The sequence below is a fragment of the Aythya fuligula genome, chromosome 1, assembly GCF_009819795.1.
Source record: "Aythya fuligula isolate bAytFul2 chromosome 1, bAytFul2.pri, whole genome shotgun sequence".
In the NCBI taxonomy this organism is placed as follows: domain Eukaryota; kingdom Metazoa; phylum Chordata; class Aves; order Anseriformes; family Anatidae; genus Aythya; species Aythya fuligula.
The window spans coordinates 64,437,506-64,465,367 of NC_045559.1; the positions used below are offsets into that span (position 1 = coordinate 64,437,506).

Consider the following 27,862-nt stretch of genomic DNA (forward strand, 5'->3'; position numbering starts at 1 on the left):
TAGCATCTGGATAACAGTAATAGTTTGTAGATACACAAATGCAGTGGAGAATGTTGTTACAATTACTTAAATAACAAATATAGTATGAACTGGGAGAGTACATAACAAAGTTAGATAATGAAAAAACAGTTGTGGAAATTCAATTATTTAGGGAATGTGGTTTTATATTGAGCATTTTTAAATGTACTGCTTTTAATTGCTTCTCCAGAGATCACTTTCTCACTATATGCACTAAGTATCTCTATAGTATAAGCAAGCACCTGTGAAGGGTGAGCAAAATCTGGTGAAGCACTGCTATCTAGAAGATGAATGTGCACTTACTTTGCACTGTAGTGACAGCTCTACATTATAGTACTTTCAGGCCTACCTCTGCTCATTCTATTTTAGAGAAGATTGTGCTTAATAACTGGTATCCAATAATGTTGCATGAGGACACTGAGCCAGTTCATAAGACCCTATCTTTTTATAATCTATTCTCTTTGTTTCAGGAAATAATTAGGAGAATGAATTATTCTCCTTTATCCTAAGGATGAAAATAGGAAAATAGTTCAAATGTAAAGATCACTCTTAACTATGCAAGACAGCTGTGGTACAAATAACTGTATTCTTTATTTGGTTCTGAGAAAAATGATATACATTCGTTATATTGTCTGTATATACTTCTGTAATACTCGGGATATCTCCTCTGCTTCAGGCATTACTGATCACTGGGACATTCAGGCAATTATTTCCAGAGTGCCTAAAATGCTCTCTGAAGTCCTGCTGAGACAAAAGTATCAATATCTTTTTCAGTTTTAAAAATATTCTGTCATCCTTCTGATTCAACAGCTGCATCCTTCTGATTCAAGGGAAAATTCAAAGGAAAGATTTTTTGGTGATAATGTCACTCTAGTCTGGCTTCTTAGAAAGGAATTACAGCTACAGGACCCCATTGTGCTTTCATGTAATTAACTATCTCCTGCTTTCCTCATGTTGGATGAAAGAGCCCACTTCTACCACTGATCCTCCTTGCTTTCTAGAATCAAGTTACTGTTTCTCTTTGTTACAGCAGAAAATATAGTTAACAACCACTTGAATATGTTTTATAGTTATGAGTAAGTTTAGGTATTTCTTTAATAATCTTTTCCCAGCTGTTTTTAATTTGCCAATGGTTTTTGTCATTTGCAGAAAAGTAGAAAATATTTTTAAAAGGTTTCTCTCTTTAAGTGCATTAGCTATTCAGGCAGTTCGACGTTTTCAAGGTGGATTAGTTTCTTGTCATCCTTGAAACAATTATATGATAGATAATCCAGCTCCAATTTAAAACTTTTATAAAAACCCAGTTTTACACATCTGCGTTGCTAACCATTGCAGATGACTGTCACCTTACTACTAATGGCTACACAAGAGATTCAGTTTAAAACTGAATTAAAAATGATCAGAAGAATTTTATTATGTTAAGTTTTATTGCAATAACATAGTGCCTTTTTTTTTTTTTTTTGCATAAGACACATGAATGAAGGACACATGTGTAGCTCTTAACAGTAAATGGCAAGAGGCTTTTCCTTCTAAGTTCTTTCCCTTACAGTATGAATAGAGATATGTCTAATATCATTGTTGGTTCCATTGCCTCTTATTTCTACTGAACAATTTGAGTACTTTCAGTTAACTTTATTAGCCTCAGAAGTTCAAAAGAGATTGAACTGGAGCACTGTTAAACCATGAGGTAAATAAGATTTGGGCAGTCATTGGGAAAAAATTCTCACTAATCTCTAAAAAGTGAGCCTTTCAGAAATCATGAGAAGTGCAAGCTTCCACCTTGTCTGTAAAAGATATTTAACGTTATACTAAAGTGAAATATTACTAACCAAGTGCAGCACAGGGATGCTGAAAAGTTGCTGATATTATTTTTCTTTCCATGTAGGCAGTCTGCAATTCCTGATTCTAGCTGTCTAGTTCTTACCGTTACTCTTCTTTTTCTTACTAATGACTATTTTGTAGCAAATAGAACTTCAGTATTTTTTATATTGTTTGGAAGGGTTGCTGTGGGTGGTGATGTTTTTTCTTTAGTAATAACATTATGTTCATGCAAAGCTCTGTGCTAAATGTTCTTACTATTCTACTGCCATTGCCTCTGCACTCAACCTACCACCAGGAGATACTATAGGACATTCTGCGTGCTGAAAGCTAGCCATAAATCCCTGTTGAGTTTACATGGTTTGATGTCATACATTAAACAGTCTCCTTTTATGCTGAGATGGAATTATTAGAGGGAAACCAAACATAGGGAGGTTCTCTCCAAGCGTTTCTTTCTAAGATGTTTTTTTTTTGAAGTGTGTTGGTAATATTTTTTAGTGACAAAGTTTTCTTCTAGTTGTGTTGTCTTCAGGATGTCGTCTTTTCCTAGCCTTTTCTTTCTCATCTTTCCCAGCCAATATGCTTTGTTTCATTTTGTTTTTCTAATCTGGGAGAGACCTACTAATATTAGAATTTGTTCCAGCAAAGATGAGCAGGTCTTTGTTGCCAGTGAATAGTTCCTCTCCCTCTAGATATTTTGCTCATTTGAAAGGGATCAAGAGTAGAGAAAGGAAAGAGTCCCAAACCATATGTTAACAAACTTCCCCTTGGTGCTGTTCTGGGGACTTTTCATAAGAGAAATGTTAACAGTGATTCCCTGCCAGGAAAATACCTCAAGATTCAACAGGCTCACTTGTAGGATTTTTTCCTGCTGTGGTGTTCTTCCTTCAAGTTAAAGAGGGTAATATCTTTCAAAAGACAGGAAAAACAGACTAAATGAGGTATTGACCCAGATTGTATTTTTCCCAAGATCTGGTTTGGTTAGTTTTATATAGGCTCTGATGCTGTTTGTCATTTGTCATCAAACACTGGACTACATTAAAGATTTGAGGACTGAACAAAGCTCTTACAGCAAGAAAACATTATCATATTTAGAACTTGCACAAGGGTACCTTTCCATATTCTCCTTGTTACAAAAGCTGTTTAGTAATGGCTATAAGGCCATTGTAATGGCTGTAAGGCCATTGTCAATTCCATTTAAGTTTTTGTGTGTTGGACGTGTATTCACCTGTGCTTTCATATTTGGGCTACCACAGCGTATATCGGTGAATTACTTAGTGCTGTGGGTATGGGTAATGTAGTGGGATACAAACAAATGCAATGGTACATCTGACTAGTCAGGCTCAGGAAAGTCTTCTAAGATGCTTTTAATTTTTGGCTGTGTTAGTAAATTCATTTTGCTTGGACAACTTAATGTTGTGCCAATGTTTTTGTTTCCCTTTGCTGCCAGTGATGTCCTGTAGCTTTTCTTTCATCTCCATTGCCTGTGCATTTTCAGACCAAAAAAGCAGAGGAATTTCCATGCAAATCAAGCTTATTGTGTGAAAGTATTCTGAAACACCATGTACAGAATCACATTAGGAATAATAATTAAGATAGAGCAAGTAAAAGATTCCATAAAAATATAAATCATTAATAAGCTCACTGGTATTATGTCAGTTTATTTTTGGATTGTATTACCAACTTTCTGGTTGATGTCAAAGAGCACTCCTTTCAAGGAGTGTTTGTATAATAATATCTTGGTGCTGCAGATTATGTAATCCAAGGTGTTTTTCATCAGAGGTTTCTTTTGTGAATGCATGCATAAAACATCATGTTACGAAACTTTCTGAAGGCTGTTACTTTTGACAGTGTTCAGGGAAAATGTAGCTGTCTATCCTGACAATAATTATTGGAAGGTTAGAAAATTCCCAGTGCTTTTTCAGTGCTTTTTTTTTTGTTTGTTTTTCCCCAGTTTTTCTGGCATTCTGTATTAAAAATTGTTTTAGTAAAGGGGACACTAGTATGCCTTTATGTGACTAGGTTTAGAAAAAAAGTTACATGTGCAACAGGGTAAAGTAGTTGCTAGAAGTATCAGAAATAACAACAAAGTGTCAACTAGAGCATAAAAACTACTATGCTGCATTTTGAAATTTTTATTACACATAAAAAAAAGTCATTAATAAGTATTCTAAGGTATTTGATGCATACAGGTTAGAGTAACGTCCTTAAATGATATACGATTAGTGTATATGGCTTTTACATTATTTAGCATTTCATGACAGAGAGTTTTTTTTTCCCAAAGGTAGTATGCATTCAGGTATGAAAAACAGGCACTCTGGAATTTTCTGTTAAATTAATATATTTATTCACTTTCAAGGAATTTGCCATCCTCTTCTGTTATAGCTTAGGCTATAGGTACAATCTATTACTAAATGTGTTTAATGCATCCTATTAAATAGATTCTATAATTAATTATGATTTTGTAAAAGCTGTCATTTGAAATTGATGTTGTTTGATTCAATGTGAGACTTTGTCTGATATTGTGTCTTCTTGAAAGAATCTCTCAGCCATAACAGTTGAGTGTTTTCAAGAACAAAATATATAATAGATTGGTTTTTAATCTTTATTTTTTTTTTTAGACCAGTAGTTTTTTCTTATGGAAGGATATGGTCCTTATACCAGGCATTTATTAGGCCCCTGTTTAAATCTACCTAAACTGGCTAACAGTTAATTGCATTGCCTAATTGCACGTGCTCAGTAGAGATACAGATTTAGCAATTGAACTTCCCAGAGGTTATATCTGCATTGATTATGCCCTGGCGTGGAGTGAAGAACTTATTGTTTTCTCTCTTCATTGCCATAATGCCTTCTATGTCTGGTCATTTGAGCAAGCAGCAGTAAGTGCTAAGTAGACTCTTCAACGAATAACTTGCTGGTTCCAAGCAACTGCTTGATACAAATACAGCAGAAGCAAGAAGCAGCATCTCATTGTGCAGAACAGGTCAGGACAAATAATCTGCTAGGATTGGAAGCCAGTACTGGAATTTAGCCCCTGGGAAGAGAAAAACAGATTGGATTTTGCTGAGGGAATGAGTAGATAACATTACCAGGAAAATTGCATTGAACCTGGGACTCAGGGAGCACATGGTGTGAGGAAGGGGTTGTGTCCCCAAACCTGAAGAAAGTGGAAAGGAGAAAGATGGGGACAAAGGAGAAAGATGGGGACACCTGGCAGATCAGTGGAATCTGCCTGGGTAGGAGAAGAGGAATTTGAACCTGGCCAAATAACACTGACAAAAGTTTGGAGAAATGAATTATAGCACGAAAGGATTGTACTTAGTGCAAATAGGCAGGAGAATCTGTGCCCAGGAGAGCATATTCTTTGTGAAATCTTTAATAAAATGCAAGATTTCTTAATATTTCCATTACTCTAAAGTCAGAAAATACAAAATGTTTGAACAAACTTTGTGTTTTATTCCCACCTATGATATAACCAATAAAGAAGCTAAAGTACAAGTGATGCATTCCCTTTAGAGAACTGGCAGAAGCTATGGGGTGTTTTTTAAAGTACAAGCCTTGTTGATGGATGATGATATTATCAACATCATCTTAAATAATATTAGGGAGGTGTTTTTCCCCATGTGTGATTTTATCGTACCTAAAAAATTAAACTTATGAACTCTATCTCCCCTTCCAAAAGCCTTGTGAATATAACATTAATTTTAAAAAATTAGACATCCAAAAGCTAAGAAATGGCCATTGCAACACTGTGTGGCCTTCCTAATTTTTGATTATGAGGTGGTTGTTATAGTATTTCATAACTAAAATGTTGTCTACCAGCCTCTTGCAATCTTCAGTATTGAGTGAAAAATATTATGAGAATGAGCCAGAGGTATATAAGGAAGAAGATTGCCATTTAGAAAAAAAAAAAATATATATATATATATATATATGTATATATATATATCTAATAGTAGGAAAGCATTAAGTGAATATCAGGATTCGCATGATAGAAAACTGGGAAAATACATTCTTTTAAAGTGTGGCTTGTATACTTCAGAGTAAATAAGGCATAGAGCCACACACTGAATATTAACCCTCCCAGCCCCCCAAATCCTCACAAATACTGAGTATCTGCTGATTATTTGAGTAAATCTCTTCTGTGCATGAAGAGAGAGAATGAAACACTGTTTCTTAAAATACTAGGTTTTGGCCATGTCACTAAAGCCTGATTCAGAAGAGGAATGCATAAGGATGCCGAAGTATGCTTGCAAAGACAACCATAGTTTGGACATTTCTTTTCTTTCCTTGTATACTTTTTGTGTTGGTGGAATTTCCAAAGAGAGCAAATTGATAATGTTTGGTATCAGCTATGGGAATTCGTGTCTTTCTGATCTCTTCAGAAAAATGCAAGTTCCCATAGTTGTTTTCTTTTTTAGAGTAATGGGTTCTCTTGAGACATCTTCCTCTCATTTAGACCTTCTGTCTTCTTTATAAAATTATTCCAACCAAATACTTGCTTTTCAAGTGTCAAAATTTTACATTCACATTAATAAAGATCATAAAGTTCTTGGAGGGGATTTAAAAGACTTTGTTAAAAATAAGATAAAAAAACAACTTCTTGTGACAGACTAAAGTTTTTTCTGGTACTAAGTATATCAGAGAGTTCACTAAGCCTTTTACTTCCAGCACAACCCTTTTGAAAAACCATCACAGTATGTTGTGTAGAGCATTGAAGCTAAAGGATTGCTTTCAAATATATAATTTTGTTGAAACTAATAAAGGCATGGTGGAAGTCAGTGCAAATTTTTCATCATTTAAATTGCTGCCATCACAATAGGAAAAGAATCGTTATATGTGCTTGTCTTTTTCAATAAATAATAATGATATTTTTTTCATATTTGTGTATGCATTTACTGTTTTCAGGAGATGTGATGCACACTTGGAGGTATGAGGGTGAATTAAAAAGGGATTTCATATTCTTGGGAACTTCTACTTTGTGGCCAAAAGTTCTTGGCAACATTTGTATGTGAAATGTTAAACTGAATTTACTGTCTCTATTCATAGGTAAAAGTAGAAAGTGCTGTGAATTATTTGCTGTTTGATTTAGCTAACCTTTTAGGAATATTGATTTGGAATCTTAGTCATAATGTTTGGAATTTTTACTTATATTTTAGGACTTTAGAATTAGATCTGTGCTATTGTTTTCTTCCTTGCCTCTGACATACATTAAGCTGTGTAAGATCACCTTTCCTCTTAGTAAAGAATTTTTTGGCATGAGAAATGCTAGCTTACAAAATTCTTTTCAATGTGTTTTGCCTTCTTCTCCTCTCCATCTGCAAATAGTGGTTATTTCTGTGAAAAATTGTTCGTCTTTGCTCTAGATGCAGAAATTGGCTTTATACAATGATTTTCTGTGGAAGCAATAGAAGCTATAGTACATTTATTTGAAGAACAATCACTCTTTCTTTTATTCTGTAGGTACCCGAAGTGCTCACCCCATCACTTACCACATTCCAGATGGGAAATGGCTAAGAGCAGAAAAGCAGAAAGCTGTTAAACCACCTCTTAGTTTATACTCACCCTTAAGAACTTTGAGAGCAAATCCAGAGTGTTAAGATCAACTATTCTCAGTCCCGAACCACTTTGAATTTGGAATTAAATTTACACTGAAAGGGATGAAAACTGCTCAGATGAGCTTTGTTAACCATAGTTTAGCATAGTTTAAGAAGGTGCTGCATTTTGGCTAAAATTTGTGTGTGTGTTTCTCATACAGATTAATGGAGAATGAAACATACAAGCTTAAAACACTCTTGAAAGTAGGTTGAAATCACCTGTTGGACTCCATGCTGAATCAGATGAGAAAAGCTAATGACAGGGCCAACAGTAATAGTAACAGTGACTTAAAGTAGCTTGTAATCAGGTAAACTCAATGGCCTGTGTAGACACACCTTCACTTATGTACCTCGTTTGTCAGAGAAAAATACAGTGTTTCCTTCACCCTAAGCAAGTTGTTTTTTCAATTTATTTTTTAATCATATATTTATACATTTTCGTACTTGCTTGTAACTATATTAAGAGGCTGCAGATTTACAAGCAAGCCTCAGTCAGAGCTGGAAGCAGACCTATCAATATGTACTTTTTATGGTCTCTTAATACAGCAGAAACTGTCTTAGTTCATTTGGCACTTTACATATCTATTCTGTTTTGAAAATGGTATTTGGAATTTTTGTACCTTTAGTGGGCCAGGGAAGTTTTTTGTGTATGATTTTAGATTTTTTTTCCCCACTATGAATATAGGAATTCATTATTTCTGTTCAACTTTTTTTTTTTTTTTAATATACTGCTGAATTATTTCACACAATGTTACACTGGGAAGGCAGCCAATTTCATCTGTTTCAGATCTTGATACGAGTTTGTGGGAAACCTCCAAATGCATTGGTTTTCTCTTCTATACAATAAATGAATCCAGTAGGATTGTAGATATGGTCATGTAACACGTATTTTGTACATAAGCCACAAAATGGACCAAAGTCACTCAGTCAGTAATTCACAGCTCAGGAAGTGGTCTCCAGTTTACACCATATCACATAACATTCTCTTTGTGTTAGGTGAAAGTATCCATACTTATGTGCATTATATACAAATAACATGTGTTACGTGTCTTAACTAATAATTTATGTCGTGTAAATAGCTCTTTCATTCTATAAGAACCAGACACACTGAGTTGTTGGCTAATTTTCTATAAAATAAAATTGATTTCCTCTTCTCAGTAGTGTCTCTTGGGTTGTTGTGGAGATGCTTTTATTAGCATGGAGTAATATAAATCAGAACTGTCTTGACTGTAGAATTGCATTAGGTCTTATAACTTCTTTGGAACTAGAGAACTCTGTAATCCATGCTAACAGCCTAGCTTTGCTTTTTTATTAAAAACACACACACACACACACAAAAACAACACCGTTCTTGACTGTCTGAGTATGTATTTTGGATGACTTTAAAGAACCTGGAGGAGTATTTGTTAAAACAAACAATTTGAGATGTTGGGAACATACCCAAATCCAGTATAGAAGAATTCAGGCTGTGCCTCTGGTGAAAAACTAGACTTAACTCTATACACAGTATCTCTTAGGAAAAAATAGATGCCTCCATAGGCATCTATTCATAGACACCCCTCAAAAACAGTATTCCCAGTTCCTGCAAACCAGCAAGTGGGAGAGAATGATGGAGTTTTTGTCTGAAATGTAGGTATAATTGAAAAGGAAATGAGATCAAACATTTCAGATTTCTTGCATTTTCTTCTGATAAAGCATTTCAGGAACACTCAATGATACTCTTTCAAAAACGAAGTACATTCCCTGATGCCTGTGGCTGTTCAGTGGAACTGATGCACTTGTCTGTCTCATTGCTGCAAGGTCTTCCCAGCCTCAACATTGTGTTGGCAACACGTTATTTAGACTTCCACTTGCCTCATAAACCCTTGGAAAGTGCGCTCTAATTCATACTGCTTATTTGGCGGTAAGGAATGTGGAAACGTAGGCAGCCCTAACTCCAAAAGGTTTCACAAAGTTCTCAGGCTCACCAGGGACGCACTTGGAGCTGGAGCTGGCTCAGCAGCTCAGAAGCAGGATTTTCAGACTTACAGCTCAGTGACAGAGTGGGGAGGTTTGACATGGAAGTCTCTCAGAAATGGGGAGCCTAAACACACGGCCTCCAGAAAGGGCTCTGTTCTTCCAGGATTGGTGGTTGTTGGGCAGTCCTGCAGAGAGCCCAGCCCCAGAGACCTAGTAGTTGTCAGGCATTTTGTTCTAGGATAAAATACTGTGCAGGTTATCCAGTTATCTGGAACTCCTGCTTCGAATAAAACAAACCCCAGACTGTTTAGCATAGGCCCTCAGGCAGGCTGCTGCATGGCCAAGGCTCTGCAACATGAAGTGCTCTGGCACTCCTCAGCTCTGATGAGGCCGCACTGTGAGTACTGTGTTCAGTTTTGGGCCCCTCACTACAGGAAAGACATGGAGGTGCTGGAGTGTGCCCTTTCCAAAGAAGGGCAATGAAGCTGGTGAGGGGTCTGGAGAACAAGTCCTATGAGGAGTGGCTGAGGGAGCTGGGGTTGCTTAGTCTGGAGAAGAGGAGACTCAGGGGCGACCTTATGGCTCTCTATAGGTATCATAAAGGAGGCTGTAGCGAGGTGGAGGTTGGTCTACGCTAAAGTTGCGTCAGAGGAGGTTTAGGTTGGATATTAGGAAGAACTTTTTTACCGAAAGGGTTGTTAGGCATTGGAGTGGGCTGCCCAGGGAAGTGGTTCAGTCATCATCGCTGGAGGTCTTTAAAAGACATTTATATGTAGAGCTTAGTGATGTGGTTTAGTGGAGGACTTGTTAGTGTTAGGTCAGAGGTTGGACTCGGTGATCTTGGAGGTCTCTTCCAACCTAGGTGATTCTGTGTTCCAGTATTCGAGCAACCCAGATTCGTCTCACAGTCCCAGTAAAGAGCGGCATTGAGGCATGCTTCTGTCCTGGACCACTCTGCTCTGAGATTCAGCAGAATTTCACTAGAACAGGGTGTGGGCTTTAACAGTTTTAATTAAAAACAGGAGATTCCAAGGTTAAAATGCTGAGGTCAGTGAATAGGTATTTTCCTTCAGTCTCATTTTGCTGAATAACTAAACTGCTTTCTTCAAGCGTGTCTTTGCTGTTGGTTGGTTCTATGGAAGCAGCAGCTTAAACCCAGACGTTTATGTTGCTGCAGTTCTGTCCAGTTGCCTTTAAAAGTAACAGAGTCCTATCCTGTTGGATCTAGTCTTACTGTGCTTTGGAGCAGAACATTTGCAGCTTGTAAAATAAATTTCCAAGCTACACAACAGGGGGAAAGGTCAATAGTTTTATGTTCTGTTGTAGGTTTGTTCCAGGGAAAAGCAAGGCCTTGAGTTCACAGGCAGTCTTGGTTGGCGGAATAGCTCCGCCAAACCTGCTATTCACTGAAGCAAATTTGAGCAGTTCTGAAGGAGCTTTGATTAATATCAAATAGCAGTTCAAGATCCACAGGCATAGGGGGAGGGAGGGAATGTCTTACAAAGGTATGGTTTGCCCAGCTCTCCTGATGCAAGCTGACAACTACCCTTAGGACCCTGAAAAGATAGTCCTCAGTCTGCTGGTTTAAACTCAAGCATAAATACTGCCTTTTCTTTTCCTTTGCTATGTGTGGGAACCATTGAATTCATTTTACTAATAAATTAGTCATTTTTACAACAAATCAGGCCACTTAAAATAATTAAATTAATTAATTAAAAGAGTCTTAGCTGGAGCCATTTTGTCCTCAGTCCTCTGAGGCTTCTTGTGCTCATAGCCTGATTTTAAAACATGCTTCCTAAACAACTAGTCAAAGATAATTTCATTATGTAGCCATATTCATATTAATCTGTATTTCTGAGATAACTAACAAGGACATCAGTTCAAGAGCACTGTCTGTGCAAATCTATCTGAAATTTCACATACAGATTTAGTAGTTGGAAGCTATTAACCTGTGATTTGGTTTTCTAGATTATCCAGTTTAAAAAATATCTCAGATATCTAATTCTATGTTTATGTCACTGTTATAGAAGTGTATTTTAGGAATTTTCTTTTTCCTTCCTTTCAAAGAGATTTAATGTTTTTCATATGTTTACTTTTTTTTTTGTCAGTTCTGTTTCAGTTAAAAAATCACTTAAAATTTTTGAACTCTCTCTATATTTTTTTTAAACATTTCTGAACTTTTCTCTTCCTGGAAAATATTTCCCATACTTAAAGTGGTATATGCACACTATGCTCATTTCTCTTTAATAATTAATCTTCTCATTTTGAAGTAGATATAGTTTTGCAGTCATTGTAATATCTGTAAAGTATGTGTGTGAGTAAAGTGTTTTTCCTGACTCTTTTTCTCACAGGCTCATGAGGCAACTCTTGAGGCGAGGGCCAGTCCAGAGCTGAGTGATCGTATGCAGCAGCTGGAACGGGAGGTAACACGGTATCGGGAAGAATCTGGCAAGGCTCAGGCTGAAGTGGATCGTCTTCTGGAAATCTTGAAAGAGATGGAAAATGAGAAGAATGATAAGGATAAGAAGATTGCAGAACTGGAAAGGTGAGAACGGTATAAATTTACTACAGTCACAAAAGAGCTGCCTAAAGTTAGAGATAACGTATTCCGTTTTTCTTGTCTTAGAAACCTTGGAGTGTCTATTTTGGGAAAGTCTCATTAGTGTTTTTCTGCTTCAGTACTTAATTTTAGTAGTGAAAATTTTCTTACTGGGTGCTCTTATTAACTAGTTCCTCAAAAGCAGAGCTGATAAGATAGAACTAGAAGGGTAGATAGAACTGTCAGGGAGTGGAGATGGTAGGAAAAGTTGCCAACACTGTAGTGTATTTGAAGAACAATTTATTCATTTTGTTTAATAAATTCCTCGGGTATGGTTCTCCCACACACACAAAAAAATCAAACAGGAAAAATGACTTTTACGAACTCATGATGGTTACCTTCTTCTGACAGATGGCATTGAAACTCTTTGTTATGGTAGAGACACAGGTGAAGTTTGGCTAATGTAAAGCTGAATGAATAGATTAGGTTTTGTCCAAACCAAATGTAATAAACATTTTCCATCTTTGTGTTGGAGACAGGATATTGAGATATTTTTTCTACTCTTGAGTGTCCCAAACAAAAATGGTAGTGTATTATGATTCCATGACATTTGCATCACAATCCAGTAGATCTTGAGAATGACCTGAAACAGATTCTCTTCTCTGTTATTTTCTCACCTTCTAATGGTTTGAGAGAGATTTTCTAAGCAGAAATACCTGTTTGTTTTTGTTTTGTTTTGTTTTTTACTCAACCATTCATGATAAAGAATCACTTACTTAGAAGAGAAAAATGGAAATTTGATTATTCCCCTTTGCATTTGCCTTGTGCCAGAATAGTGTCCGAGAAGTGAGAGAAATTAAAGAGAAGATATTTCAGGTACTTCATGAGGGCGATAGTGATTTTCATTGAGTTGATGATAGTCAAATAATGGGCTCCTCTGAATGATTTGAAAAATTCTGTTCTAAGAAGCTCTGCTAATAGAAAGGCCACCCTAGGGATCTGAGATTGTTTTCACGATATTCAGAGAAAGCATTAACAGGAAGGTGAGATTTTAACTTCCGCAGCATCTGCTGTGTGCCTTCATTTTTCTTCTTTCATCTTGTGTAAGAAAATCTCAGTGATAAATCATGTGGGGAGAAGATCCTCTGAGTCCACTAACTTCAAATAATTTGCTTGTACTGCAGTGAAACTACTGGACTGAAAAGCTTTACTCAGCTGTATCTTTCACTGTAGGATGTATTCTTATTTTCTTGAAAGTTATAGAGCAGTTCAGGTTGTCAGTTAGGTTTCTTCTCTCTTTGTGGTTGTACGGATCATCTTGTTTTGTTACTTCTTATAACTGTGGTATAAGTTCAAACACTCAAAAGTGAACATAATGAACTTCCTAGCCATCTTCCCTTTTTTCTGAATGATTTAACTTTCAGCCCATTCCATATATCATGTATTCAGAAGAGCATTTGGGCAATAGATTGGTAGAGAAGGTGCATTAAGTATAGCTAAAGAAATATAAATAGTAGTTCCAAGTCATGTTTTCCTGCAGGATTTTTCAGTCCCTTACAGGTGTCTATCTCAGGCATTGAATTCCCGATGTAAGTATTACGAGTTGATGAGGGGGTCAGGAGCAACAAACATCAAAAAGAACTAAGGTAGGGGGAAGAAATCTGTTCTTAGTGATTTAATTCTTTCTGTATGCAGAAGGAATTACTGACCAGGAAAAGCGAATTGGAAATATTAATCATTCCTTACAATCTGATTCGTAGAGGAGAATGGAATGGCAGGAAGAGAATTTTCTTATGCGTGGTTTTAATATGTCTGACTGTTTATTTTTTTTTTAAATTATGTTAGCATTCTGAAATTCCAGTCCAGATTGGGACTTTCAGTGTCAAAAACTGAATGAATACATATAAATGGCTTATAATCAAAATAGCTTATAGTCTATAAAAAGATAGCAAAGAAGAGAAACAAAGCCAGACCTTTTTCTCTTTTATAGATAAAAGCACTGGCACCCAGGCATTAAAGAGTTATAGAGACTCTTTTTCTTTGAAAAGATGAAATTCCAGAGATCAGCAAAGCAGTTACTAAGTTTTCTGTGCTAAAGTGGTTGTTTGCTGCTGCTTACCAGTCACAAAACAAAATTATGCTATGTCAATGAAAGCATAAAACCCAAAAGTGACTGGATATCATTCCATAACAACTTTGTGGAATACTTTGACTATTTGCTGCTATCCATTCCTTCTTACCAACTGATCTCTGCTATTATTAAAAGATATATAGTGAGTGCCCTCTTCACTTCTTAGCTTGTTTTCTTTTCTGCCAGTACTGAGATAGAATATTTCTTTTCTTTTGCTTCTAGTAATTTTAACATGTATTTCAGCTGTGTCAAAGAGGAGACTACTTTTGTTATTATGTGATTTACTGCAGCTATGTAAATCAAGGAAAAAAAAATCTGAAAATATTCATATTCATTAACCACTGTAAGTGGGAATGGAAAGGGTCCTCAAGTTCTGGAGACCCAAGGTACATATTGTTAGTGTGGTAAATTAGCAAAATAACAATGATTTTTCAGGTGGAACTGCAATATAATCACTTTATTTATAAATATCATTTATACTACAAAGTATCATTTCAGATACTTTGTAGTGACTACATGACTACAAAGTGAGTACATTCTCATCTGAATAATTGCTGAACTTTCTATTTTGCCTTAGTTCTTTTCAATTCCCCCCCCCATCTCTGTTTTCTGAACGCTTGCTTTCTACTTGTGAGCTTTTACATAAAGCAGAGATTTTAACATGCCTATTAAATATATAGTTGTTTTTTTTTTTTTTTTTTTAATATATATAGATACAATATAGGTGTTTACCATGTTTGTTTATAAATTATTGTTTCATGCTAAACGGATATATCCAGGCACATTATGAGGACGTTCTAGAGCTACAGTCTTGGTTTCCAGGCAAGAATTGATAATGTTGCCTTGTAAGAGTCCTTCCTAAACCAGTCCATGCAGAGTAAGCTAGAAATCATGACTTCTAATGCCTCTACAGCTGTTCAAACTCTTCTGTGTAAATAAGAACTTTGATGCTTGCAGAAGCATTTGTCAGCAAACAGGAGTGAATATAGCTGTGTCTGTTAGGAACTGTTATTTTAGCATGTAGGGCAACATGAGAAGAAATAAGTCACATTCAGAGAGTAACTGTAGTCATGAAAATGGGATTTTTCAAAAGAGACAGTCTCTCCCTGGAGTTTTTCCTTATGCTAGTTATATGTGACAACTGGACTAGGAGGAGAAGAGAAATAATAACTTGGTTTTGTCCGTAGAAGAGAAGAAATGAAACACCTGTTAGAGAGGTATGTACAGTGAAGCAGAAGGAGAAAAGGTAGGAGGAGAGGAAGATGAAGTGGAAAGCAGAAGGCTGTCATTATGCACCTTTTCAATGATTGCAAAACTGCCTTTAGTTCAGATTAAAAAAAAATAATAATAAAAAAAATAGGGAAATGCTTCCACTCTTTAGTAACTGTTGCAATTACTGGGTGGGGGACTTTGTTTTTCACTTGTGAATGGGAGGGAAGATTTCCAAAAATAATGTATTAAATGTGGTGCATGCTATGCAAACTTTTGAAAAACGCTTTGGAATCAACATCAGATTTGGAGCACAAACTCACTAATTTATAGTCTCTGTGGGCAGGATTTTGGTTTTTTTTTTTATGGGGAGGTGGGCCATAAATTTCCATTTCTTTTGTGGGTGAACAGCCCAAAAAGTTTTGGTTTTGTCCCAGTTGTGGTGGTGTAGAGGTTTTGTAGCTGTCTGGTTATTCACTTTTTTTCTAATGAACTGTTTGCTTTTTGCATTGCCATTCCATAACCTCCTGTCTCTCTGTAACTTTTCATTTTGTGTCTTGTTTCCTTCCTCACTTTTTCTTTCCATTTATATTGTCACGTCCTGGTTCCACGAGTTGTTTTGTTTTGTACGTGTGGGGGTTTTTTGACTATGCCTTTTCTCAGAAAGCACGCCTCCCGCAAATTGCACCCTCCCTACCAGGTGTCGGTCCCTGCACCGCAACACGTAGGGGGGTTTGTGTGGGACTTCCTGGGAAAGTGAGTGCTCTGTAAGGCTACTGTTCCGTACGGGGTGGAATGTCACTGCTGGCTGCTGCTGCTGCTGCTGCTGTTTGGGGCTGCTGCAATTACGCTTGTTTTCTTAGATTAAACAGGAACTAGTTATGCCAAATACAAGCTCTAACAGTCTCTGCGTTCAAGTCCTGCCACGGTGGTTATGACCACAGTCCAAAGCAGGGTTGCTGCTATTCTTGATTTAAACTCTGTAGAAACTGGTACTTTTTAGTCTAATTTTCTGCTGTGTTTTACCTTTGGTTCTAATCTCCGATATAAGTTCTGCTAACCATCTAAAACACAAGTGCTCTAAAATGTGCAATTAATAGAGGTCAGTATTGCCTTGTTATTAATTTTTTTGTGGTTACTGTCCTGTACAGAGAAAAAAAAAAGAGGAGAAAACAAAAAGTATGTACTTAAGAGGCAGTAGTAAATACATATGTAGATGTTGTTTCAGAAGTAAGCACTGTATGTATGGAAGTCATGATAGCAGTTACAGACTTCAACCAGATTTTAACTTGGTATGCTCACTGTATTGGATAGGTAGTCCTTGTAAGCACATAGGGCACTACCACTTTTTTTCTGAAGGAAACTTGACTTTGACTGGGGACCAAAAGAAGACAGTGCCCACCTTTGGAGTACCAGCAGTCCCATTAAGGACAGCTGAAGATGATGACTTTTAAGGGAGAGATTTCGGTGAGTCTTTCTAGAAAGAATTTAAGGATGCCTTGTTAAAGAAGAAACCTTAGATCTTTTGATATGTATAGCTTTTTTAAAGCTAAAAGATACTCCTCATCTTAAAAATTTCTTCTCAAGAAAGAATAAAAGATTCAAAAATGTAGGGCGATACAGAAGGAATGCTGAAAAACACGGACAGTAGGAGGAAGTATCTTACTCTGCCTATAAGATGGCAATATGTTTGCATCTGTGGATGGTAGAGGAGGAGAGAAATTAACTGCGTGTTCCATCAGATTTGTGGTTTTCTAAATTAGTATAAAGAAAACTATAGTAGTAAATTGTGCCCTAAGCTTATCTTAAGTCAACAATTTGAAGTTGAAATACATATTTTCAAACTACTGCTGATATCTTGCAATAATTGTCCAGGGCTTTCAAGTTGCTTCTGTGCATTTTAAAAGATTTTTAAAAGAGAATTTCTAAACAAGAACTGCATCAGGGCATATAAGGAATTTAAAATGAAAGGGATGGTATCAAATTAAAGAACAGGAAGGTGTTGATAAAGTCATAATCATCACAGTTAATTTTAACCTTAAGAGATGGTATATCTATAATTCTATGTTATAATATGGGAAGGCTTGTTAAAGTAATCCAAAAATAATGTGAACTCTTATTCAGGCACAGGAAAAAATGAAATAATTAAGTATCAATTTAAAACAGTTAATGCATTTGGGTACCTTAAATCACAAAGGCAAATTGAGTATTTTTATGTCATGGTTGAATGGTGTGAATACAGAGCAGAATTCTCTGTTGTTAATTATGCTTTCAGATGCATGCATGTGCATACTAGTGTTTTTTTATCTCTTTTTCTTCACCTCCTTCAAAATTTAAAGATTTTCATCTGCTTCCCATCAAAAATCACTAGATTAAGTGAGTATTAAATTTCTAAGTTTAATCACTCAAAATTTCAGACATTCCAAAATGAAGATTGCCATATAACGTTAATTCACCTCCTTTGTGAGCTTATATATCACAGTGAAGTGACACAGTCTTTAACCACATGAACACGTTTTTCCATAAGAATGTTGCCTTTGGTGTGTAAAGGGCACATCTGTAATTGTCGCCCAGAAAACAGGGTGAGACTGATACCTGTCATGGACAATTTCAGCAGAATTTGTTAATACCTGAGAAGAAATTGAGAACAAGGTCTTGTAAAGAAAGAAGTAGTTAGGCCCATAATTAGTCCAGCTCCATCAATGACTACACAAATCTGTTGAAAGTAAAGATTTTCATGATTTCCAAGTTTGGAAATGAAGAAATCCTTTCTTTTCAGTCTTGTTTTGTCATCATACAAAATGAACATTAGGCCTGAAGTCCCACATGGAGTTTCACAAGGGATAAAGTAATAGATTTTATAACACTATAACTGCTGTAAACAGATAAGGATACAAGACACAAACAGTTTTACTCATAGGTACTTAAATTCCAACATTTGAAATTATTCTGATTTTCAGAAGGCAAGTGTCTGCCTTCAGAAAGTCAACCTTTGTTAAGATGCCTTAAGATCAACACTGAAATCACTTTTGAAACCTACTTCTAAGAAAGGATGAGAGAGAGAGAGATTGCCAGTAACTGTAGAGAGGATCAGATAAAGAAGCCCTCACAATGATTTTATAGTGACTTCTCAATCCATCCTCACCTTTTTCTTATAATAGTATAAACTTTTCTCGTTTGTTGTTTATTTAGCTGTCCTTTATTTCCCATTCTCTCCCTTTTCCTTTCGTTTGTGGGAAACCGAAACTTTGTGTTACTGCAGAAGCAGCTGCTTAAAAATACACAGCCACAGAACCCAGAATAGCCCAGCCCTTGGCACATCAGGAAGTCAGAGCTGATGCAGGCTATGGCTGAATGAGCTTGCCTATGGTACCCCATCACTGAACCTCCTAATCCAGTGTTCAAGCATGAAATTCCATGTTCAGGCAGGCAGGAATCACAGAATCACAGAATTTCTAGGTTGGAAGAGACCTCAAGATCATCGAGTCCAACCTCTGACCTAACGCTAACAGCCCTCCACTAAACCATATCCCTAAGCTCTACATCTAAACGTCTTTTAAAGACTTCCAGGGATGGTGACTCCACCACTTCCCTGGGCAGCCTGTTCCTGAATGATACTCTTCAACTGAGCGATTTGTCTCTACAGAGCTATGTGCAGACTGTATCCTCGATTACATTCAGCAATGGACTAAAAGCATTAGTTAATCTGGTCTTCCCAGACTAAGCATCTTATCTTGTGCCCTCCAAGGAGGACCTTATGCTAAAGCAATATTTATAAGGAGGGAGAAGCATCCATTGTGAGCTTTTTAGAAAGCTTCTACAGCTTTACTGTAGCATTAAAGTTCTGATTGTTTTTATCATTAAATCAGGGTTGTTATTAAGCATTCCCTCTCCTGCCCAAATCTATTCACTGTAATGAATATAGGAGCTGTCATCTGATGATGCCTGCATTATACCAGTGATGGGGTTTATTTAGCAAATACCTCCCAACACAACTGGTAGATCAGTGGAGTGTAAGAACTGTGATATAATTAAAATAATTATAAAATCAGAGGAGAAAGAAATTTATGTAAATAATGAATCTAGTGTGTGTATCAGTGTTTCATTGTTACCTGCATTGGCTACACCTTTTAAAAAGCTGTATTGCATTGTTTAAGTCAACATCTTCAAGCACTCTGAGGGTACCCATACTCACAATGCTAGTATGTAAAGAGTAAAAAAAATATTCCTTTTTGTACAACCGACACAGTAAGGATAAAAGTGATAAATCCTCACGTTGTCTTGGAACACAGAAATAACCATTATGCCAGTGAAATAATGGTAGTTCTCCCAGGGACAACCAAGCTCACATTTGTGCTTATGTGTGTGCAAAAAAACCTCTTTCCGTCTCTTCTCCATCCCTCTAAATATCAGATAAAAAGAAAGGAAAAGACCAACCATCATTCTTTTTTACCAAGAAAAGGTTTCAGAAGTGGTAAAGCATAAATTGCCTTTCTACGTCCAAATTGACACAAGGAAAATCAAGTGTGTATTCTTGAAAATCTGTCAGATTACTTTGAAGGAAATACGAAGTAGTAAATGTACACAATCACTCACTGCCAAGTAGAATTCAAAGGTTGACTAGAAATCATTACACAAATGTCTCCCTAAGTACATCTGAAATTAACAAGGCAGACCTATTCCACACTTAATAACACGCAAGCTCAAGGAAAAAATTATAGCTGGGATGATAAACAGCTTTTCAAATATATACATTAATTAAAATACTGAATATTCACACTTCACGACCTTTTGGTCTGTACCCAGAAATCATATTTAAATTGGCTAGATCTTTAAGATTAATCAGTTAGCATCTTAAAAGAAAATGGATTTCTCTGAGACTACCAGTTGATGTATTGTGTCCCTGTATGACGCCCCATTAATTGCATCAGGGTACGCAATTAATGGGGCGGGGCTGAAGAGCTGCTGCTGGATCTTGTAAGGAATGCTGCAAATGTGTGTTCCTGTTCAGAGTGAAATAGTGCCAACCAAAAAGTACTTCTTCGCCGTGTCATGAGTGTGTTTCACCCTGCGTTGGGTCTGCTTGCTTGGGCTGCTTCCGTGGGGCAGGTGCTTTCTGTGCTGTGCTGATCAATTTCACTGATGTGGCCCCTGCACTGGGGGCTTCCCTGGTCTGCTGCAGATCGCCCTTCACTTTCCTAATATATTGCTGGCGACTGTAGCTGCCTGCCTCATTGTTAGTTTGAGTGCCAGCACTGTTCCAAATTTATTTCTAATTGTAATGTGCTTTCAAAGGCAACTGACACATTCCTCATTTCTGTTTGGATAAATATTGCGATTATCCTGAAATCCTATTTCATATATTTTTTTAATATTTTGAACCCTTATAAAAGCATGAAAAAGGGACTAGTGATTACACAAAATGCGTTTTTCTTACTAAGAAATAATTTATTCCATAGCAAAATGAAGATGTAGCAATAATTACTCTCCATTCAAATCCTGTGCAGCTGGCTAAATAATATTTCTGTACTGTAGAGAAAATTGCAAGTGACCTCAGCACAGCTTTTCAGATACTGTTTTGCCTTCATCTTATGCCAACAAAAGACACTACCTTCTAATACCAGTTGCAAGAACGTTGTGGTTAATTCAAATACTGCAGAACTATTCTGAATTTTATCCAATAGTTTTTTTCCGCTGTTATTTTGAAGAAACAATATCATAATATAATCGTAATGGAAACAGTAACTACAAAGTGTCCCTGTAACACAAATGAGAATTCTTAAGCTTTCACAATCTGGATTCAGTAACAGCTATAAAAAGAGACAAACTTTTTTTTTTCCCTTTCTTATTTAGTCCCACATCTAGCCAAGCCGTTGTTTTCACTTTTCTGTTCCCTTTTGATAAATTTAATTGACCAGACATGGTTCTATAGTTCATCCTAGAGAGCATAATCTTGGATTTCAGTCAGAATTACAGTTGCACCATTTTCTATATAAATTAACTGGGGCTCTTGGAACATTATGACTTAGTTGAAGATCAAACACTGAGTATGTAGTATTTGGCATTTTCCAAGTCTTATCTTTCCTGAAGTCCCCAAATAACACAGCCTTTAAAAGAGCAATCCTGGAAGAACTCATTTGAAGGATATGAATTTAAAAGCCTAAGAAATATATCTTTACACTAGTTTATACGTTATGGAACAACAATACACTTTGAAATTCACTTTGAAACTGCTCCTTGTACAAATTCGATATCCAACATAGCTGGTTGTAAAATTTATGCCAGAGGTAAGGACTTTAAATTCCATTTATGTAGTTCCTTATAGCCAGAGTAATAAGGCATATAGCAACTAGACTATTCTATAGAAATATCTTCTCCGGACAATAGCCTACCTTTAGGCCTTTATAAAGAGAAATCTGTCCATCGGTAAAGCACAACATGTGCTGTAGAAGGCAAATTGATGTTTTGGGCAGCAGGACGTTTACTTTTTTTCTCTTCCGGTGATTGAAAAAGAATAAAATTTAAAATCAGATTAAAATAATATGTATTCATGGCTCTTTGTTGACTTACATTGCTGTTATCAGTGAAATTGACAGCAGATGCCTATGAAAAGATATTGAAGATATATGAAAAGAAGCAATAATGAACCTATGGGGTCTCATGTTTTACAGAGAACTCCAGCATTTTGGTTTGTCCAATCCTGCTATTGAACAATGTTGGAGAGAACTGTCAAAGATATGCCTGTTCGGTCATTATTGTTTTTAGATTGCACCGTACATGGAAGAGTTGAGACAGAACATTGTAGGAAGAGGCAGATGCTTCCTTTTTTTGCCATTGGAAAGGTGACTTCAATGTCAACATTAAGAAAGATGAACTTTTAGCTTTGACAGGTCTTCAGGACTTGAAGACTTCATGTATTTTTTACCTTCTGTTCCCTTTTGACAAGTCTGGGTCATCAGCAGGAAAAATTAAAAAAATGTTTCTTGATTATGGAGACAAAATAAGCCCCTGGAAGAAGATGGCATTAAGGAACATCTTAGGGCTCATCTCAGACAGTCAACTTTGATGTTTTTGAAAAGTTAGCAAGAATTCTGGAAGAAGGATACTTGCTAGTGATGTGATGTAATTCCAAAGTTTTCTACAGTTAGTTTTTTTTTTCCCTTTTTCCAAGAATTGATGTGTGTATTATAGACTTATAGACTATTTTGTCTACAGAAAATTTCCTCTGAGTGAAATGGTGTAATCTAAGTGTCCTTTTCTTCTTTTTTCTTTCTTTTTTTTTTTTTTTTTTTTAGTGTCTATAAAACATGCAGCTCTTTGTGTTTGTGAAGGATTGTATGTCTTTGTGTCTTTACCTTATGTAGATCTGCTTGTTTAGTCCTGAATTCTTGAACTGCCTTATCTCTGGACACTGTTTTCACAAACTCTAACTCTTTTTCTTTCGCATCTCCTTCCTGGATTTGCTGCTTCCTTCAGTCTCACATCAAGGTCAGTATTGATTTTTAATAAGGTTGTTTATAACACTATTGTCTATTAAGATAAATTTGAGATCTCACAGAAGATTGCACATTAATTTGCATGATCCACAAAATAAAAAATCAGAGATTTGGTCAAGTCCATGTAGGAGGATGGGTTGGATAGGGCAGATGTTCAGAAGAAATCTGTGCTTGAAGGAAAAAAATGTATTAAAGCCACTGTGTATCAATGTTGTAGTACACAGGGAAGAAGTGGGAGAAGATCGTAAAACAATTTAAATATCTGTGGTTTTATCTGTCGTGTCAAGAAGAAAAAAGCTTGAACATCACCATATTCTTGGCCATGATATGTGCTGTTGACTGCAAAACTAGTTGATTTAAAATACTATTCAGTGTGCTTTCTTAACTGTTGAATTTTTACCATTGCATCTGTGTCTGAAATCTTGTTGTTGTAGAGCTAGTTTTGGTGCAGTTTCAGAACAGAAACTGAAATTTTAGAAACTTTGATACTATAATTGTTGCATATTCAGTGCATTGTGTTATCAGAATGAAATTAAAGATGATACATAAATTAGCAAGAAGATTACTTTGTGCCTTCAAAAAATTTATAAGCTACAAAAAAAAAAAAAAATCAAGAGACAATGTTTTGAAGTCTTGTGGCCATGAATGAGATTTTTGCGTCTTTTTTTTTTTTTTTAAGCAGTCATTGAACATAGATTCAGAATTTCAATAGAGGTGCAGCTAGGAACAAACTTCTATGATCTATGTAATACAATAAGCCAGAGTGCATGACCTTATAACCCCTAGTTACCTTTAAAACAATCAAAATACCATTTTGGATTCTTGACTTTGCTGATTAAGTTTGTTTGGTAGAAAGCATCCATGACTCTTGATGAGAGAATGACTAAAATTGTTTCAGGCACTGTCTTTGCCCAGCAAGCCTCTGTTTTAAAGCCTAAAGTTCCGAGTTACTGACCGATGTCAGGCTTTTCTATTCCTGATTAGCACTGTGAAAAATGCAGTGGTTAATGGAATCCCACGATGGCGTGATGCTGCTGACGCCTTTAAACTGTGTCAGTGTTTTGACCTTGGTTTGGCACAGATGGTGCACTTGTGGCCTTGGCTGCACATTTTCCTTCCTCCCACAAACTGGAAAAAGATTGGAAGTTCATCATGCTGTTGTCCATCAATACCTTCTGTATTTAGTGTGTTGTACTGGCATACTTGTTATTTCTGTTGAGAGGAGGACCATCCTTGAATGACCCTCTTTTTTCAGTTCGCTGAGAAAAGAACTGCCAGGAAGCTTTTCTGCCCTGTGAGCATTCTCATCATGAAATGCATACCATGTTTTTTCTTGCATGAGTAGTAGTAGTAGTAGGGTAGTGTGTGTTTTCTGGTTGCCCCTGAAGATGGAGTTTGATGAGCTTTGTTTGGCTGATGGAATCCTAAATATTATAAAAGCCATCTGTCAAAGACATTTCGGCTTCAGTACTATAGGCTTGTATCGAATCTGCACGTATACTGGACTTTGTGGTAAAGAGGGGTTTAGGGTGTTCAGGTGATTTTTTCTTTCTGATTCAGAACATACCGTAAAATATATCCAGAGGAGATATGACTGCAGTTTGAGGTGTCCAAGCGTTAGGATCTTTGAAGAGATGGAAAGTTTTCTGACTGGTGTTGAAGAGATTCTCCATTCAGTCCACATAGTTTCTTAGTGGTTTTATTATTGATACATATTTTTAATTGATTGCTATGATGGCTAGTTGCTGAGGTTTTCCTGTATTTGTTAAAATAAACGTGGAGTGTAAGGGAATATGTGGAGTGACTGCTCTTGGAACAACAAAATCCCTGCTGGCCAGAAACACAATGAAAAGATTCTTCTAAGGACAACAGGAAAATTACAGGGGTTGCAGAACTTCTTCTTTCCTATGCATTTAATTGTTTGCCTAATTACTGTTAGCTGCAAGATATGAAGACATAGCTTACTTATGATTCTAAGATTCTATCCCATAAAGTTCCATCCTATACTGAGAGCTACTATGGGAATCATAACTTTATTTTTCTCCTAATGGTGTAAAAGCACTTATTTTTTTCAGACATCAAAGCAGATGCGTCTTCCTGAAAAAGAACCAAATATGTGCAAAAATACATTAGGTATGTGTGCTTTCTAGAAACAGGAAGAAATACTTTGAATGAAGAATGAAGAAGAACAGCTTTGCTTACTGTAACCAGTGCAAAACCTCTGAATTGTCTGATCTATTAAGCTCTCCTGTTGATAAACTTGTTGGACAAGAACAGTAGTTTAATCTACATCATCATTGCTGTTATGACACGTATTTACTGTTTAAAATTCTGAGGGTCTAGAGTGGATTTCACAATGGTTCATAGTAAATAAAATAGACTTAGAAGGCATGGGTGTTAACTCAGTTTTCTGTAAGGATTTTTTTGCTAAGCATCTCTGTTGATGAGAGTTTTACTTAAAGAACTATCTAATGCTGAGTTCCAGAGAAAAGAAAAACAATAAAACTACTCTGGTGTCATCAGCCCCAGTAGTGGAAAAATTAGAAAAACACCATGAAGTCATATGCTACAGTACTTTCTGTATCTTTCATGTATCTTACAGATACATGTCACAAAAGTTGAGATGGTATTACTATAAAATAGAAAAAGATAGCAAGATATAGAAAACCAGAATTTTTCTGGAATCTTTGCTATACCAAAGAGAATTTGATGCAATAGGAAGTAATAAAAACTACTGTAAACCTTATTTCCACACAGCGGAGTGGTTTGGCGATTAGATAAGTGCAGGCTTGTGGCATGGATCCAGATAGAAGCCTGTTATGAGTGTCCATGTAAAATTAAATGTCTGTATAGCAACTCAATGATATTATAGCCTTATAAAATTAAAGTAAAAACAAAGTAATAAATGCGAAGAAATGTTTCGGTCCTTTTTCCAGAGTCCTAAATTTCTGCTACATATCTAACCACCAAAGCGTAGCATCCTTCTGTAAGAAAATGATAGATAATATTTCATAGAAAGTTATGCAAATTCAGAAAATTCAGGATACTACTCAATAATTGTAAAATAATACATAAATGCTGAGTAGTCGATTAGAGGCATACAAATGAATAGTCTAAGGTGCTAAAGGTTTTTCATTCTTATGGAAATAACCTTTATAAACTGTGTCATATACTGTATCTCTAGGAAGCTGTGTTTCTGTGTTCTGAGAAAGTGCCAGGGCAATCTGGACCAATTTCACTGGAAGTTTGGCTGGCTCTTTAATTTCTTACCTTCAGGAGACTCTGGTCTTTATTCTGCCATGATGCTGGTCATTTACCACAGCAGGAAGTGATAAAAATGTCAAGCATGTAGAATCAGCAGTGGTTAGTTTTAGGTCAGCAGAGTTTTGTTTTCAAAGGAGTTTCCATTTGAATTTCCTTGGTTGTCTTTAAAATGTAATGACCTCTAATAGTTGCTTTCAATTTAACATATTTTTCCTTTAATTCTACTTAAATCAGTAATGGCTTTATGGAATTCTTTATGTAGAAGAATACTCTTTACTTGTAGAAGTTCTCCATTCCTTTTGAGTGAGGAAAAGAAGTACAGCATCCACAAGATGATAGTGGGAAAAGAAAAAACGAAGGAGTCAGACTTGTTGGCTGTTAAGGTTGGGTAGAGCACAAAATAGAACTATGTTTTTTGTTAAAACAGTTCACTGGCATAGTCTTTAGCATTTGCTTTAGGAATAATGGTTATCAGAATTTTCATCATCCATTTGAAGAGGAATCTTGCTTTTCTGAAAGGGCCTTTTTTCTTGCCTCATTTGATTGCATCTTAACAAAGCGCAATTATCCACAGCTGTTCATCATCTCAGAATTCTCCCTTTTCTGCAGTCTTGTATGATCTGATTTCTTTCCTATTACCTGCTGAAATCAATTTAATTAATTAGCCAATGAGTTGTTTTTCTTCTGTGTTATTACTGTTTTCAGTACGTGTATTCCCAAAGCATGCAGCTTTCCTGTGGGAATTAGAACTGAAGGAGCTCAGAAAGACATGTGGCTGCATATGGCACTGGTGGGATGTTCTTATGGCAACAGTAGGCTGTGAATTCTGAGGAGCTCTGAGTCAAATGCAGTTAGAGCAGCCCCTCATAATTTTTTTTTAATATATATATATAACAGAAAAGATAGCTTCCTACCGTACTATTTGAAAAATCAAAATGTGACATAATTTAGAATACATTTTAAAACATGTCTTTATGTTAACTGTAAAGTTAATAGATTGTCTAGCATGTCATCATCAGAAGATTAGCTGAAATTATCATTCAAACTTCATGCAACATTAAACATTTTGACTAACCCATATGTGTCACATCACATTTAGTCAAAGGAATAAAATCTGAATGTTATTTTTCTTCTTTAATGGCTTACTTCTGTGCAAAAAAAAAAAAAAATCCTTGAAAATGGCTAGATTTTTATTTCTGCAATAACTCTGAAAGGTAGGTAGGTATATGGACAGATAGTGAATCTGTGTTTTAGATTAGTCTTGGTACAAATGTTTGCATTACTGACTACCAAAAGGTTTAGCAGATCCTGGACTCAGAGAAAAAACAATAACAGTAAGAAAACACTACTAAAGGTACAGAGAATTCAATTGGGCAGGAGACTTTCTTAAAATGTTACTGAAGAAGATGAGAAGTTCAGTAACTTTTCATTAATTTTTACTGATAATCACTGATTTCAGGTCTTCCAAGTCCCTGAGCCTAGAGGCAGGATCTACAGGAGTAAAGCATTACTCACAGAAGTGGAAGACCAAGTTACAGACTATTTAAGCAAATTAGGAATATGCAGGCTGATGGAATCAGATCAGATACATACAAGGCTGCTGAGGGAGCCAGCTGATGTCATTGCAAGGACTCTTTCTATCATCTTCAGAAGCTCATGGCTGTCAGGGAATGTTCCTGATGTCTGGGAAACATCATGCCTATTTTCAGAAAGGATGAGAAGGAGTGGCCAGCGAATTACAGGAATTACAGGTTAGCCAGTGTCACTTTAGTCATTGTGAAGTTTTTGGAGCAGATCCTCCTGAAAGCCGTGTTCAAGCAGTTGAAGGACA

At 36.2% G+C, this 27,862-nt stretch overlaps 1 protein-coding gene across 13 annotated transcripts in view; it reads left to right on the top strand.

The window, feature by feature from the left end:
* ERC1 (ELKS/RAB6-interacting/CAST family member 1) overlaps positions 1–27,862 on the top strand; it is a 296,379-nt gene that overhangs the window by 120,111 nt on the left and 148,406 nt on the right. For 7 of the 13 annotated variants that reach the window (XM_032208161.1, XM_032208143.1, XM_032208195.1 and 4 more), the window contains 3 exons: positions 11,744–11,937; positions 15,935–16,027; positions 22,748–22,759. In XM_032208161.1, the coding sequence (XP_032064052.1) occupies positions 11,744–11,937; positions 15,935–16,027; positions 22,748–22,759 (299 nt within the window). The remainder of the gene's footprint in view (positions 1–11,743; positions 11,938–15,934; positions 16,028–22,747; positions 22,760–27,862) is intronic. The other 6 variants (XM_032208178.1, XM_032208238.1, XM_032208231.1 and 3 more) reach the window with 2 other exon arrangements.